The sequence below is a fragment of the Symphalangus syndactylus genome, chromosome 23 (genome assembly GCF_028878055.3).
Source record: "Symphalangus syndactylus isolate Jambi chromosome 23, NHGRI_mSymSyn1-v2.1_pri, whole genome shotgun sequence".
Taxonomy (NCBI): Eukaryota; Metazoa; Chordata; class Mammalia; order Primates; family Hylobatidae; genus Symphalangus; species Symphalangus syndactylus.
Window position 1 is genome coordinate 53,244,095 of NC_072445.2, and position 14,679 is coordinate 53,258,773.

A 14,679-nucleotide genomic window follows, 5' to 3' on the forward strand; every position below is an offset into this window, starting at 1 on the left:
AAAAAGACTGTTCTTTGTTCATTGAATAGCTTTTGCACCATCTTTGTTTTGTGTTTTTGTTTTGAGACAGGGCCTTGCTCTGTCACACAGGCTGGAGTGCAGTGGCACGATCATGGCTCACTGCAACCAGAACCTTCTGGGCTCAAGTGATCCTCCCACTTTAGCCTCCTGAGTAGCTGGGACCACAGGCGTGTGCCACCATTCCCAGCTAAATTTTTTTTTTTTTGGTAGCAACAGGGTCTCACTAAGTTGCCTAGGCTGGTGTTGTACTCCTAGGCTGGTGTTGTACTCCTGTGTTGGCTTCCCAAAGTGTTCGGATTACAAGCATGAATCACCAGGCCTGGCCTGCACCTTTGTTGAAATCCAGTTCACATGGCTTTATTTCTGGACTTTCGACCATCCGTCCTCCCCCCACCGCCCGCCCATTGATCTGTGTGTCTTTCCTTTTGCCAACTGCGCTGTCTTGATTGCTGTAGGCTTCCGGTAGGTCTTAAAATTAGGTGATGTGAGTAGTCCAATTTTGTTCTTTTTCAAGCTTGTTTTGGCTTTTTTAGGTCCTTTGCTTTTTATAAAAACCTAAAATTGGCTTGTTTCTACAGTCTGCTAGGATTTTGATTGGAATTGCTTTTTTTATTTTTGAGATGGGATCTTGCTCTGTCGCCCAAGCTGAAGTGCTGTGGCATGATCTTAGTTCACTGCAACCTCCACCTCCCAGGTTCAGGCAATTTTCCTGCCTCAGCCTCCCAAGTAGCTGGAACTACAGTCACACACCACCATGCTCTGCTAATTTTTGTATTTTTAGTAGGGACAGGGTTTTACCATGTTGGCCAGGCTGGTCTCAAACTCCTGACTTCAGGTGATCTGCCCACCTTGGCATCCCAAAAGTGCTGGTATTATAGGTATGAGCCAGCGTGCCCAGCCATGATTGAGATTGCATTTGAATCTAAAGACCAATTTGGGGAGAATAGGCATCTTAACAAAATTGAGTCTTCCAAACCATGAACATGGTATATCTTCCCATTTAGGTGGTTTATAAATTTTTTTCATCAGTGTTTTGTAGTGTTCAGCATACAGATTTTGAACATACTTTGTTAGACTTATTTGTTAGACTTTTGTTATTTGGTATTAGTCAAGAATATGTAGCCTGAATAGTTTTATCTTTTCAATGAATTGAGTTCATAATTTAAAATACGTTCCAGCAAAGAAGCTTCAGGCTCAGATAGCTTCCCTGGTGAATCCTACCAAACATTTAAGAAAGAAATAATACCAATTCTACACAAACTCATGTATAGTAGGAGAGTAGGGAACACTTCCCAGTACCTTTTATGAGGCCAACGTTATTACCCCAAGACGAAAATCAGACAAAGACATTAGAAGACAGCAACAGACTATTATTTCTCATGAATTATAGACACAAACCTTCTCAACAAAAATATTTGTAAATGGAATCCAACAAATTTAAAAAGGAAACTGCATCATGATCAAGTGGGGTTTATCCTGGGAAGGCAAGGTTGACTCAACATATGAAAATTAATGGGATTAGACTGGGTGTGGTGGCTCATGCCTGTAATCCCAGCACCTTGGAAGGCCTTAGATCACCTGAGGTCAGGAGTTCGAGACAAGCCTGGCCAACATGGTGAAACCCTGTCTCTATTAAAAATACAAAAATTAGGCCGGGCGCGGTGGCTCACGCTTGTAATCCCAGCACTTTGGGAGGCCGAGGCGGGCGGATCACGAGGTCAGGAGATCGAGACCACAGTGAAACCCCGTCTCCACTAAAAAAATACAAAAAATTAGCCGGGCGTGGTGGCGGGCGCCTGTAGTCCCAGCTACTCGGAGAGGCTGAGGCAGGAGAATGGCGTGAACCCGGGAGGCGGAGCTTGCAGTGAGCCGAGATTGCGCCACTGCACTCCAGCCTGGGCGACAGAGCAAGACTCCGCCTCAAAAAAAAAAAAAAAAAAAAATACAAAAATTAGCCGGTTGCAGTTTCATGTGCCTGTAATCCCAGCTACTTGGGAGGCTGAGGCAGGAGAATCGTTTGAACCTGGGAGGCGGAGGTTGCAGTGAGCCGAGATTGCGCCACCGCACTCCAGCCTGGGCAACAGACTGAGACTCTTGTCTAAAAAAAAAAAATAAAAAAAAATTAATGAGATTTACTATGTAAACAATCTAAAGAGTACTACATGAACATCTCTATAGATATATAAAATATTTTTTAAAAATCCAACATTTAGTCATGATAAAAATTTTCGAACAAACCTAGGTATAGTTGAGATCCTTCTACCTGATAAAGTGCATTCACAGAAAAATCATCTGGCATCATACTTAATGGTATGAGGAAGCAAGCAAGGATGTCTGCTATCACTGCTACTGTTTAACATCATACTGCAGGTGCTAGCCAGTGCAGTAGACACAAAAATCAAGACATGCAGATTGGAAAGGGTATTATTCCTGTAATATTATTCCTGTACACAGATAACATGCTTATCTACATAGAAAAATCCAAAGAAAATACAAAAAAAGCTACCACAGCTAATAAGCGAGTTTAACAGGGTCACAGGATACAAGGTCAATACACAAAAGTCAGTTGTATTTATATACATATATTGGCAGCAGTGACTATGAAATGCCTATATTTGAAGATTTTTGTCTTGTTTTTAGATGTCGTACTTGCTTTCCTGATTATTCTCCCATATATAATTAACAGTAATTATGAGACTTATTTCTGAGTGTTGGTACAGGACAGTATTCTGTTATTAACGAAGGGATTAACAGAATGGTGTAAGTACGTAGAGAGCTTTTTTTAAAGCTTAAGCTAGCGTGTAGTACTCTTTAATTTTTTTTTTTTTTTTTTTTTTTTTTTTGAGACAGAGTCTTGCTCTGTTGCCCAGGCTGGAGTAGAGTGGTGCAGTCTCGGCTCACCACAACCTCTACCTCCTGGGTTCAAAGCAGTTCTCCTGCCTCAGCCTCTTGAGTAGCTGGGACTACAGGCACACACGGCCACGCTCGGCTAATTTTTTATATTTTAATACAGACGGGATTTCACCGTGTTGCCCAGGCTGGTCTTGAACTCCTGAGCTCAGGCAGTCCGCCCTCCTCACACCTCCCAGAGTGCTGAGATTACAGGCGTGAGCCTCTGTGCCTGGCAAATATTTCGCCCGGCAAATTTTTTTTAAAAGTCAAAATAGGCTGGACATGGTGACTCATGCCTGTAATCCTAGAACTTTGGGAGGCCAAGATGGAAGGATCACTTGAGTCCAGGAGTTTGAGGCTGCAGCGAGCTATGATTATGCCACAACACTTCAGCCTGGGTAGCAGGGCGACACCCTCTCTCAAAAAGGCCAGGCGCAGTGGCTTACGCCGGTAATCCCAGCACTTTGGGAGCCCAAGGTGGGCGGATCACGAGGTCAGGAGATCGACACCATCCTGGCTAACACGGTGAAACCCTGTCTCTACTAAAAATACAAAAAAATTAGCCGGGCGCGGTGGCGGGTGCTTGTAGTCCCAGCTACTCGGGGGGCTGAGGCAGGAGAATGGCGTGAACCTGGCAGGTGGAGCTTGCAGTGAGCCAAGATCGCGCCACTGCACTCTGGCCTGGGTGACAGTGCGAGGCTCCGTCTAAAGAAAAAGATAAATAAAAAAAAATAAGGAAAAAAAGAAAAAAATAGTTAAAATAGTTCAGCATGTTAGTAGAAGTTAAAATAATATAAGCCTGTGAGTCATAGAATAGTCTTAAGTGTAGGATATGTGCTTACTGTCTTACTGCTAGTTTTGAGTCCTATAGTTTTTTTTTTTTTTTTTGGAGACTAAGTTTCGCTCTGTTGCCCAGGCTGGAGTGCAGTGGTGCAATCTCAGCCCACTGCAGCCTTCACCTCCTGGGTTTAAGCGATTCTTCTGCCTCAGCCTCCTGAGTAGTTGGGATTGCAGGCGCCCGCCAGCACATCCAGCTAATTTTTGTATTTTTAGTAGGGACGGGGTTTCACCATGTTGGCCAGGCTGGTCTTGAACTACTGACCTCAGGTGATCCACCCACCTCTGCCTTCCAAAGTGCTGGGATTACAGACATGAGCCACCGTGCCTGGCCCATACTTTTCTTTAGAATGGTGCATGCTGTCTTATCATTCTTTTGTTATTGTAAAGGTAATTTCTCAGAGAATTGGATTTCCAGTTAAGGCATAAAGAAAAAAATTGAACTTTTAATGATACCACCCAAAGATAAATTGCTGTTAACGCATTAAATCCTGTTTTACTTTGGACATCCATTCTATCTTGTAAATATTTATCTTGTAAATATTTTCACTGCATGAAATATGTGCCTTAGATTTTATGTTGCAACAAATAATATAGGGTTTACTTTACAGGCACCAGTTAGAAGACAAATGAAAGCTAAGCAACTCAGTGCACAATCTTATGGTGTGACCAGTTCAACAGCTCGGCGAATATTGCAGTCTTTAGAGAAGATGTCAAGCCCTTTAGCGGTAAATTTTTAAAATCACAATTAATACAGGAGTGTAACAAAACTTGATATTATTGAAAAATCTTAATTTTGTTATTTTTTCAACATTAACAGGATGCAAAAAGAATTCCATCCATTGTTTCTTCTCCACTGAATTCTGTAAGTTGAGATTTAAACCTTTTTAAAAAATATTGTTCATACAAAAGTTAGCCGGGTGTGGTGGTGCACGCCTGTAGTCCCAGCTACTTGGGAGGCTGAGGCAGGAGAATCGCTTGAACTTGGGAGGCAGAGGTTGCAGTGAGTCAAGATCGCGCCACTGCACTCCAGCCTGGGCGACAGAGTGAGACTCTGTCTCAAAAAAAAAAAAAAAAAGGTATTATTCATAACTCCCCATCTATTCTAATAGTATTTTTTTTTTCAGCCTCTTGATAGGAGTGGGATAGATATCACAGATTTTCAGGCCAAAAGAGAAAAGGTAAAACTTCTTTAGCATTTAGTTATTTAAACTGTCTGCAATTTTGTTGTGTTTAAAGTTCACAAGTATACAAATTGGATTTAGTTTAGACATTAGGGAACATGTTTGAAAAATAATAGTCTTTTTTTGTTTTTTGAGTCTTAGTCTCACTCTATCATGCAGACTGGTGTAAAGTGGCACCATCTTGGCTCACTGCAACCTGTGGCTCCCAGGTTCAAGCAATTCTCGTGCCCCAGCCTCCCTAGTAACTGAGATTACAGGCACACGCCATCATGCCCTGCTAATTTTTGTATTTTTAGTAGAGATAGGGTTTCACCGTTTTGGCCAGACTGGTCTCAAACTCCTGAGCTCAGGTAGTCTGCCTGCCATGGCCTCCCAAAGTGCTGGGACTAAGGTGTGAGCAACTGTGCCTGACCCTGAAAAATAATATTCTTCTACTTGGACATTTTACTCTCTTCTGCAGGCCTCAGGAGAGTATTGTATATGTGGTAGATACTCATCCAATTTTTTTTTGGAGGGGGGAGAGCTATTCAGCATTTCCATCTTCAGGATCTTGACAGACTTTATGGCTTACTGTTACCTTTTGATAAATAAAAATAGGAGTGATCGGCCAGGTGCAGTGGCTTACGCCTGTAATCCCAGCACTTTGGGAGGCCCAGGCCAGTGGATCATTTGAGGTCAGGAGTTCAAAATCAGCCTGGACAACATGGTGAAACCCTGTCTCTACTAAAAATACAAAAAAAATTAGCCAGGTGTGGTGGTGCACACCTGTAATCTCAGCTACTCCGGAGGCTGAGGCAGGAGAATCACTTGAACCCGGGAGGCGGAGGGTGCAGCGAGCCAAGGTCACGCCACTGCACTCCAGCCTGGGAGACAAAGTGAGACTCTATCTCAAAAAAAAAAAAAAAAAAAAAATTCAGTAAACTAAAGTCCTCATTACACATCATCATCTTTGTATACTTTCCTCATTAACCTAACCAAAATTTTGTGAAATCTATTGTGTGTAGTAGAATTTCAGTTAGGCGGATCTCTCATCAGCCAAACAAAATACTGTTGATCATTATATCTTGCTGCCCTTTTAGTATATCCTATTTGCTTAAAATTAACTTTGGAGGTTACTGTGGGAAAAAAAATACAATGTTTGATAGTTTGGGTTAAAGAGGTATCTTTTGTTAGTTTATTTATAGCTGGTTAAGCATCCTTCAGGGAAAGCAGACTGTTGGATTTTTCTTTTTTTTTTTTTTTTTTTTTTTCTTTTTGAGGCAGCATCTTGCTCTGTCGCCCAGGCTGGAGTGTGCAGTGGCACAGTCTCGGCTCACTGCAACCTCCACCTCCCGGGCTCAAGCAGTTATCCTGCCTCAGCCTCCCAGCTGGCTGAGACTACAGGCGCCTGCCACCATGCCTGGCCGATTTTTTGTATTTTTAGTAGAGATGGGGTTTCACCGTATTAGCCAGGGTAGTCTTGATCTCCTGACCTCGTGATCCGCCCGCCTTGGCCTCCCAAAGTGCTGGGATTACAGGCGTGAGCCACCGTGCCTGGCCTGGATTTTTCTTTTGAAAGCATTTCTTATAATACCAAGTTCCTCAAAAGTAATTATGTAAATTATAATTTTATGAATTAATTGCAGTGACTAAGATATTGATAAATTATTATCTGTAATGAAATTCTGATGCAAAGAAGGCTAATATTGAACTTTTTATTGGAAGAGTGTTGCTTCTCAATTTTTAGAATTACCTAGACATTTGCAATTAGGCAAGAAGGAATCTATTAGTAGTTTCTATGATGGGATTAATTTAAGCTACTAGCTTTTCTCAACCCCTCATTTATATCAGGTTATTTTATAATAAGAGGTGAAATTTTAAAATTATGTCATAATGTAAGTTCTTATCAATAACAGTTTTACTAATGGTTGAGTATCGTATCCATAAAAGTTTATTAATGGGTGCTAAGAATACAGTATCGTAGCTCATGTTTCACAGATGTTACCAGAATAGTCTACAAAATAGACTCTCTTATTGAGTTGTATGTAAGGTCACATTTGCGAAGAGGTTTTAGGGAAGAGTTAGTAACCATACAGAGGCTTTGCCCTGGAAACCAATGTTGTTCACAGCTGCTGCTGAATGAAAGGACCTTATTCATAGGATTACAGTCTTTGGACAGAGTTAGAAGCTTTTGGCTTTATAGTGGTTTTATACCAACAGGATTTTTACTATGTTTCAGTTTAGCAAAGGACTGTTGTTAACAAAACACTTGGTGTACTTATATAATAAATTGAGTTCATTTTACAGTTTGGAAGTCTTAACAGTGATTTACCATTTAGACTTACATTGTAAGATTTTTGGTTTGATTTGGTGTTTAAATAACAATGGGGGAAATAACTTGGAGAAGGATTTGGTCACATTTTTGGGAGTTAAAATATTTTCATAGCTAGTTTTTTTGTTTGTTTGGAGACTGACTCTTGCTCTGTCTCCCAGGCTGGAGTGCGGTGGCACAATCTCGGCTCATTGAAACCTCTGCCTCCCGGGTTCAAACGATTCTCCTGTGTCAACCTCCTGAACAGCCAGGATTACAGGCGCATGCCGCCACGCCTGGCTAATTTTTAGATTTTTAGTAGAGACGTTTTCACCATGTTGGCCAGGCTGGTCTCGAACTCCTGACTTCAAATGATCCACCTGCCTCGGCCTCCCACATTGCTGGGATTACAGGCGTGAGCCACCACGCCTGGCCCATAGCTAGTTTTAAAATATCTTATTTGCAGCTCAAAAACTATGGACAGTAATTCAGGGAAAATGTGACAAAAGTACATTTTAGTTCATGCATTTACAATTCACTCTGGGCCAGGTGCAGTGGCTCATGCCTGTAATCCCAGCACTCTTTGAGAGGCTGAGGCGGAAGGATTACTTGAGCCCAGAAGTTTGAGATCAGCCTGGGCAACATAGCAAGACCTAGTCTCCATTAAAAAAAAAAAAAAAAAAAAAAAAAAAAAAAAGCCAAGCGAGGTGCCTCATGTCTGTAATCTCAGCACTTCGGGAGGTTGAGGCAGGCAGATTGCTTGAGTCCAGGAGTTCGAGACCAGCCTGGGCAACATGGCGAGACCCTATCTCTACAAAAAAATACCAAAAAAATTAGCCAGGTACGGTGGTGCACGCCTGTCTACACAGAAGGCTATGGTGGGAGGATCACCTAGGTCTCAGCTACAGTGAGCCGTGGTCTAGATGACAGAGCAGGAGTCCGTCTCTTAAAAAACAAAAACAAAACTCTGTAAATGCTTTGATCTGTAGTGCTGTTTTGAATATAGTTCATTTTGTATGCATGCATGTGTGTGAAAAGTCATTAAGTCTGGAATGAAATATAGTGTATCCATGAAGCCATTTTAGAATTATATGTGTGTATATTTATGTACATATGTATATGAATAGATACATACCTTAGGTTCCATTATTATCAGTTTTTCTTCTTATTTGTTTGTATCTACTGTATATTTCTCTAGGAAATACTCATGGTCTTTAGGTCACATTAGCTATTGTCAAAATTTAGATATGAATCATTGATTTATATGAAAATAAATGTCTGATTTCTGTTTACCTGTAAGGTGGATTCTCAGTGTCCTCCTGTTCAGAGACTTGTGACCCCAAAGCCACTTTCCATAGCAACAAATCGAAGTGTTTATTTTAAACCATCTCTGACTCCTTCTGGTGAATTCAGGAAGACTAATCAAAGAATAGATAAAAAGTGCAGTGTGAGTATATGTATATTTCTACCAGTCTTTGAATATTGATTAGAATAAGTAAGACTAAATAATGTAAAATATAACTACCATTGTATTCTAGCAACTGTTTAACACATAAAGGTTGTGAATTAGTGATGATTATGAATTGGTATGCTTTTAAAATAGCTGTCACCTTGATCAAATCTTTTTTTTTTTTTTTTTTTTTTTTTTTGAGACGGAGTCTCACTCTGTCGCCAGGGGTGGAGTGCAATGGCATGGTCTCAGCTCACTGCAACCTCTGCCTCCCAGGTTCAAGTGATTCTCCTGCTTCAGCCCCCCGAATAGCTGGGACTACAGGCGTGTGCCACCTCACCAAGCTAATTTTTGTATTTTTAGTAGAGACAGGATTTCACTATGTTGACCAGGCTGGTCTCAAACTCCTGACCTCAAGTGACCCACCTGCCTTGGCCTCCCAGAGTGCTGGGATTACAGATGTGAGCCACCGCGCCTGGCCGCTACGTTGATCAGATCTTAAGTTATTGTTGACTAATAAACTCTAGCATGTACTCATTGTTTAGGTTAAATAATTTTGCCGGATTTGCTTTAATCTGTTTCTTTCGTGTTGAACTATCTGAAAGTAAATTTCAGACATTATCTTTTGAACCCTAAGTACTTTGATATGCGTCTCCTAAGTACTTTGTCCTGTATTATCCCATCTAAGAAAATTCTAATTCCTTAAAATTATCTAATATCCAGTCCATATTGAAATGTTTTTCATAATTGCTTTTTTGAACCAGGACTCGAGCAAGGTTCAGATACTACTTTTGGTTTTGTTTTTCCAGATCTCAAACCCTCACCCTGGCCACATTGGTTTCTGTTTCTTGAGATAATTCACATATCATACAATTCTCCTATTTAAAGTTTTCAATTCATTGGTTTTAGCATGTTTGGAAAACACTTTATAAATAAAGTGGTGTCTGTGAGTTGTTCAACTGTTAAGCCATCATAATGGTAAATTTTAGAACATTTGTATTACCATCTCTCCCACCCATCGAAATCATACCCATACCCATTAGTAGCCACTTAGCATAATGTTTTCAAGTTCATTCGCGTTGTAGTATGTATCAGTACTTCTTCATTTTTTCCCTTTTTATGGCTGAATAATATTTCATTGTAAGGATATACTAGATTTTGTAGATATTTCATTGTATGGATATACTAGATTTTGTTTTATCCATTAATCAGTTGAAGGACATTGGGGTGGTTTTTACTTTTTGGCTGTAATGAATAATGCTTCTATCAACATTTATGTATAAGTTTTTTTTGTGTGTGTGTGTGGACATGTTTTTATTTCTCTTGGGTTTATAGCTAGAAATAGAATTGCTGGATCATAGGTTTTTGAAGAGACCAGGCCAGTTGTCTTATAAAATGTCCCATAATCTGGGTTTGTCTGGTTTTTTGTGTCATTTAACTTGTGTTTATTTTGTTTACTTAACACCTTATTGTTTATGCCTTTACTTATATTTTATCTCATTTCTAACAACTCAATTTATTGAAAACGTTGAAACTTAGAAACATTAGTACAGTGATTTGCCATGTACTTCTTTATGTTGATTCACCAGTCATTAACATTTTGTCATATTTGCTTTATCTCCCTCCATACTTTTAAGTTAACATTAAAATTTTGAAAAATATTTTGAACACAGGGTGATCATGGTGGCTTATGCCTGTAATCCCAGTGCTTTGAGAGGCTCAGGCAGAAGGATCACTTGAGGCCAGGAGTTCAAGACTAGCCCAGGCACCATAGCGAGACCTTGTCTCTAGAAGAAATAAAAAAATTTAGCCAGATGTGGTGATGTGTGTCTGTAATCCAAGCAAGGCAGGAGGCTGAGGTAGGAGAATCATGTGAGAGCCCAGGAGTTCAAGGCTAAAGTGAACTATGATTGCACCACTGCACCCTCGCTTGAGTGACAGAGTCTAAGACCCTGACTCAAAAAATGTATATCTCTCTCTGTGTGTGTGTGTGTGTGTGTATTTTTTTTTAGCATAATATTGGACTTTTACAGATTTGCAAGAAAAATTTCATGAACTTCACATTTTACTACATTTGCTCTTTTTCTCTGTGTTCTTATAAACAAGGAGTTCCCTTACATAATGCATAACAGTAGTCAAACCCAGAAACTTAACATTGGCACAACACTGTAATCTACAGATTCTATTTACATGTTGTCACTTGGCCCAAAAGAAAAAATTCTAACATCATGTCTTGCATTTAGTTGTCATGTCTCTTCATCTCCTTTAGTCTAGAACAGTTCCTTTTGTTTTTTGTTCTTGTTTTGTGTTTCACAATATTGATAATTTTGAAGTATAGAAGCCAATTATTTTGTAGAATGTTCTGCAGTTTTATGATTGTCTGATGTTTCCTCATGATTAGATTTCAGTTATGTGCTTTTGGCAGTGAAGACCATTGAGGGAGTTTGCTAAGCTGTTCTCACTGTTCAGAAGGCACAGGCTACCAGTTTGTCCCATTCCTGGCAGTGTGGTTATTACATAAAGTGGGTCTGTGAGGATGCTCTACTATAAAATTACTATTTTACCTTTCGTAATGAATAAGTATCTTGTGGGAAGGAAACTTCCCAATTATATTCTTTTAAGCCACTAGTGTTAGCATTATTGATGATTCTTGCCTGTATCTTTTTGAGCACTTAATTGGTTTTTGATATTATAAGATAATTCAGGCTCATCACATGCATTTCCTGCCCCAGCCCTGTAATCAGCCATTTTTCCAAGAAGTCTTGATTCCTTTCAGTGGAAGTATTAATTCTTTAAGTTGTAGGGAGCTATTTCGAAAGGAATATCTTTGTATATTTGGTTGCACAATTAACAGGACAAAAAGAGGGATAAGTAAAAGTAATTTTGTGGTTAGGTTAGTGAGTGTATTGTCTATATACTACCATTTTGTTAAAATAATGGTTGTGCTCACTGACATTTTTTATATATAATCTCACTGTAACTCTTGGTTACCATTCAGAAGGCAGGGTCTAATTTCAAATTTCAGGATACATTAACTAAAAAGCCATCAAATTCCTGATTCTAAATATTAAAATTAATAGGAAGCAAGGTGGTACTAAGAAAATTACAACAAATAAGCAAACGTAAATATGTGTGTATTTCCCCTGCAGACTGGATATGAAAAAAATATGACACCCGGACAAAATAGAGAACAACGAGAAAGGTACTGTCATTTCTTATACAGCTATACTTCTTTATATTTAACTTGTAAGGTCTGTATTTGATTTACATGTACCTTTTTGAAGATTAACATCAAAGAACAGAAACTTTATATAAAGAAATCTAAGATTTTAGAATCACGTTCAGCTGTATTTTTTTTTTTTTTTACTTGTTAGCGGTTCTAGTTAACAAGTTATGGACCACAATAATATATCAATTGTTTTAATTTTCTTTTTATTTGCCAGTGGCTTTTCATATCCAAATTTCAGTTTGCCTGCAGCCAATGGTTTATCTTCTGGAGTAGGTGGTGGAGGTGGCAAGATGAGACGAGAAAGAACACGCTTTGTTGCTTCTAAACCTCCGGAGGAGGAGGTAGGGTTGTATACTCATATACTCTTGAGGTTTATTTAAAAAGCATTGGTGTGGTGGTGGTAAAGGGAGACCTGTAGGGGTGGGGTTTGAAGAGACCCAGAGCAAAATTAATCTGCCATTGAATCAGTTCTTTCAAAATGTATGCTGAAAACCTAATCTAGTACGTTAAATTTCATGGGTATCATAGAACAAAACAAAACTACCCATACTTTTTCAAATAAGGGAACTGCAGTTCAAATTATTTGACCCTTGGTATTACTGTATAGTTTTGTCTGTTTGTAAAACATATGTAAATAAGTTCATAAATAGGATTAATACTATATGTATTCTTTTTTTAAGATATAGTCTTGCTCTGTCACTCAGGCTGGAGTGCAGTGGCACAATCTCGGCTCACTGCAACCTCTGCCTCCTGGGTTCAAGCGATTCCTGTGCCTCAGCCACGCAGGTAGCTGGGACTATAGGCATTTGCCACCACACCTGGCTAATTTTTGTATTTTTAGTAGAGATGGGGTTTCACCATGTTGGCCAGGCTGGGTCGAACTCCTCACATCAAGTGATCCACCTGCCTTGGCCTCACAAAGTGCTGGGATTACAGGTGTGAGCCACCATGCCCTGCCTGTCTTCTTCTTGCTTGCCTGTTTCTCCTTTTTTGATGTTGTATTGTGAAAGGTAACTGTAAGTTTTTTAATTTCACTGCTTATATATTTATCCAGTTTGAAGATATACCATAATCCATTCTGCCATCAGGATACATTTTGGTAGATTTCTAATACACATTAAAGTGAATATGCACTTTTCTGTCTGCACGCGTGCAGTATTTTCTCTAGAGTATTTATCTAGGAATGGAATTTTTGGATTATAGAGGATGATCCACATCTGCTGCTGCATTAGATGTTGCCATGTTTTCTCTTCAAGATAGTTTTGCAGTTCAACATTTCCACCATATGACAATAGATAGATCTTGGGGCATCCTTTTGTGTGTTTTTTGGACATTTGAGTTTTCTCTTGATCCATTTTTTTCCTATGGGGTTATTTCCTGTGGGGATATATATATAATTTCTTATATGTCTATTAAGAAATATGTATGTGTATATATATATAATTTATTATTAGAAAGAGTTCTCTATATATTCTGACCATAAATGTTTGGGAAAGATAGGGACAGATTTAAGATTGGTTACATTAACGTTTCTGTCTATATATTGCTCTTTTTTCTAACTACTTTAAGTTGAATGCAAGTCTCATTTTAGTTGTATTATGAATGCATTTCAGCCTAGCTTAACCATATGAGTTGTGATACATAGTCCTTGCATTTGTCATTTGTTTCTAATTAAAATGTCACCAGTGACTCCCTCATTCACCCATGAGTTTTAGGAGTATATTTTTAGCTTTTTAAACATGCTTTTTCTGTTTATGTTGACAGAAACAAAATCATGTTTTGGTTGAAGTTGTTGGATGTCTTAGATTTCTTCATGCCTATTGGTGTTTTGCTCTGCAGGCTTGGAGTGGGATGCCTTGCTTTCTTTTTATCTCTGCTTTTCCTAGTTAGCAGTACTGTAGCTCACCACAATTACGACCTCCTTGGCAGTTTTCACTATCTTCCATATAAATTGACTTGTAATGAGACTTGGGATTATGTTAGTAGACTTGGCTCTATTGCTGGTCTGGAGGCTCTGTCTTTCCTTTAGTCTCTGTTTCTCACTCTACTAGAGTGTTGTGAAGGGGGGGAATGTATTACTGTATGTCATTATCTGGAAAGGAAATATCTTGAATGCCATTGATCATACGAACAGTATATAAATTTTGTAGGTTTTGTAGCAAACCAATTTTCTTTTGTCATTAAAGCTCTTTATTAATTATATTTAAGAACCGAGTTGGCGGCTGGGCACGGTGGCTCACGCCTGTAATCCCAGCACTTTGGGAGGCCAAGGCGGGCAGATCACGAGGTCAAGAGATCGAGACCATCCTGGCCAACATGACGAAACCCCGTCTTTACTAGAAATACAAAAATTAGCTGGGTGTGATGGCGCATGCTTGTAGTCCCAGCTACTCGGGAGGCTGAGGCAGGAGAATCACTTGAACCCCGGAGGTGGAGGTTGCAGTGAGGCAAGATTGTACCACTGTACTCCAGCCTGGCAACAGAGTGAGACTCTGTCTCAAAAACAAAACAAAACAAAAACAAAAGAAATGGGCTGTCTTACCTTGTGTAAATAAGGAATTTATTAGGTTGGTACAAAAGTAATTGGGGTTTTGGACCATGAATTTTAAATCATTATAACTAGGCTCAAACACATCTTTATTGAACAAAACAGGAGCCATTACAATCAACACATTTTTGCCAACGAGAAATAAATTTGCTTATTCCTATAGCACAAAAATCTGTGCTTTGGGATTCAACAAGCTCTTGGAAAGCATTTTCTGCATCCCGCTGTTGT

At 39.3% G+C, this 14,679-nt stretch overlaps 1 protein-coding gene across 13 annotated transcripts in view; it reads left to right on the forward strand.

Annotated features, from left to right (window-relative positions):
- NUP153 (nucleoporin 153) overlaps positions 1–14,679 on the forward strand; it is a 105,456-nt gene that overhangs the window by 44,984 nt on the left and 45,793 nt on the right. For 7 of the 13 annotated variants that reach the window (XM_063632217.1, XM_063632219.1, XM_063632218.1 and 4 more), the window contains 6 exons: positions 4,362–4,478; positions 4,571–4,615; positions 4,878–4,931; positions 8,525–8,671; positions 11,824–11,876; positions 12,118–12,244. In XM_063632217.1, coding sequence (XP_063488287.1) covers positions 4,362–4,478; positions 4,571–4,615; positions 4,878–4,931; positions 8,525–8,671; positions 11,824–11,876; positions 12,118–12,244 — 543 coding nt within the window. The remainder of the gene's footprint in view (positions 1–4,361; positions 4,479–4,570; positions 4,616–4,877; positions 4,932–8,524; positions 8,672–11,823; positions 11,877–12,117; positions 12,245–14,679) is intronic. The other 6 variants (XM_063632220.1, XM_063632221.1, XM_063632222.1 and 3 more) reach the window with 1 other exon arrangement.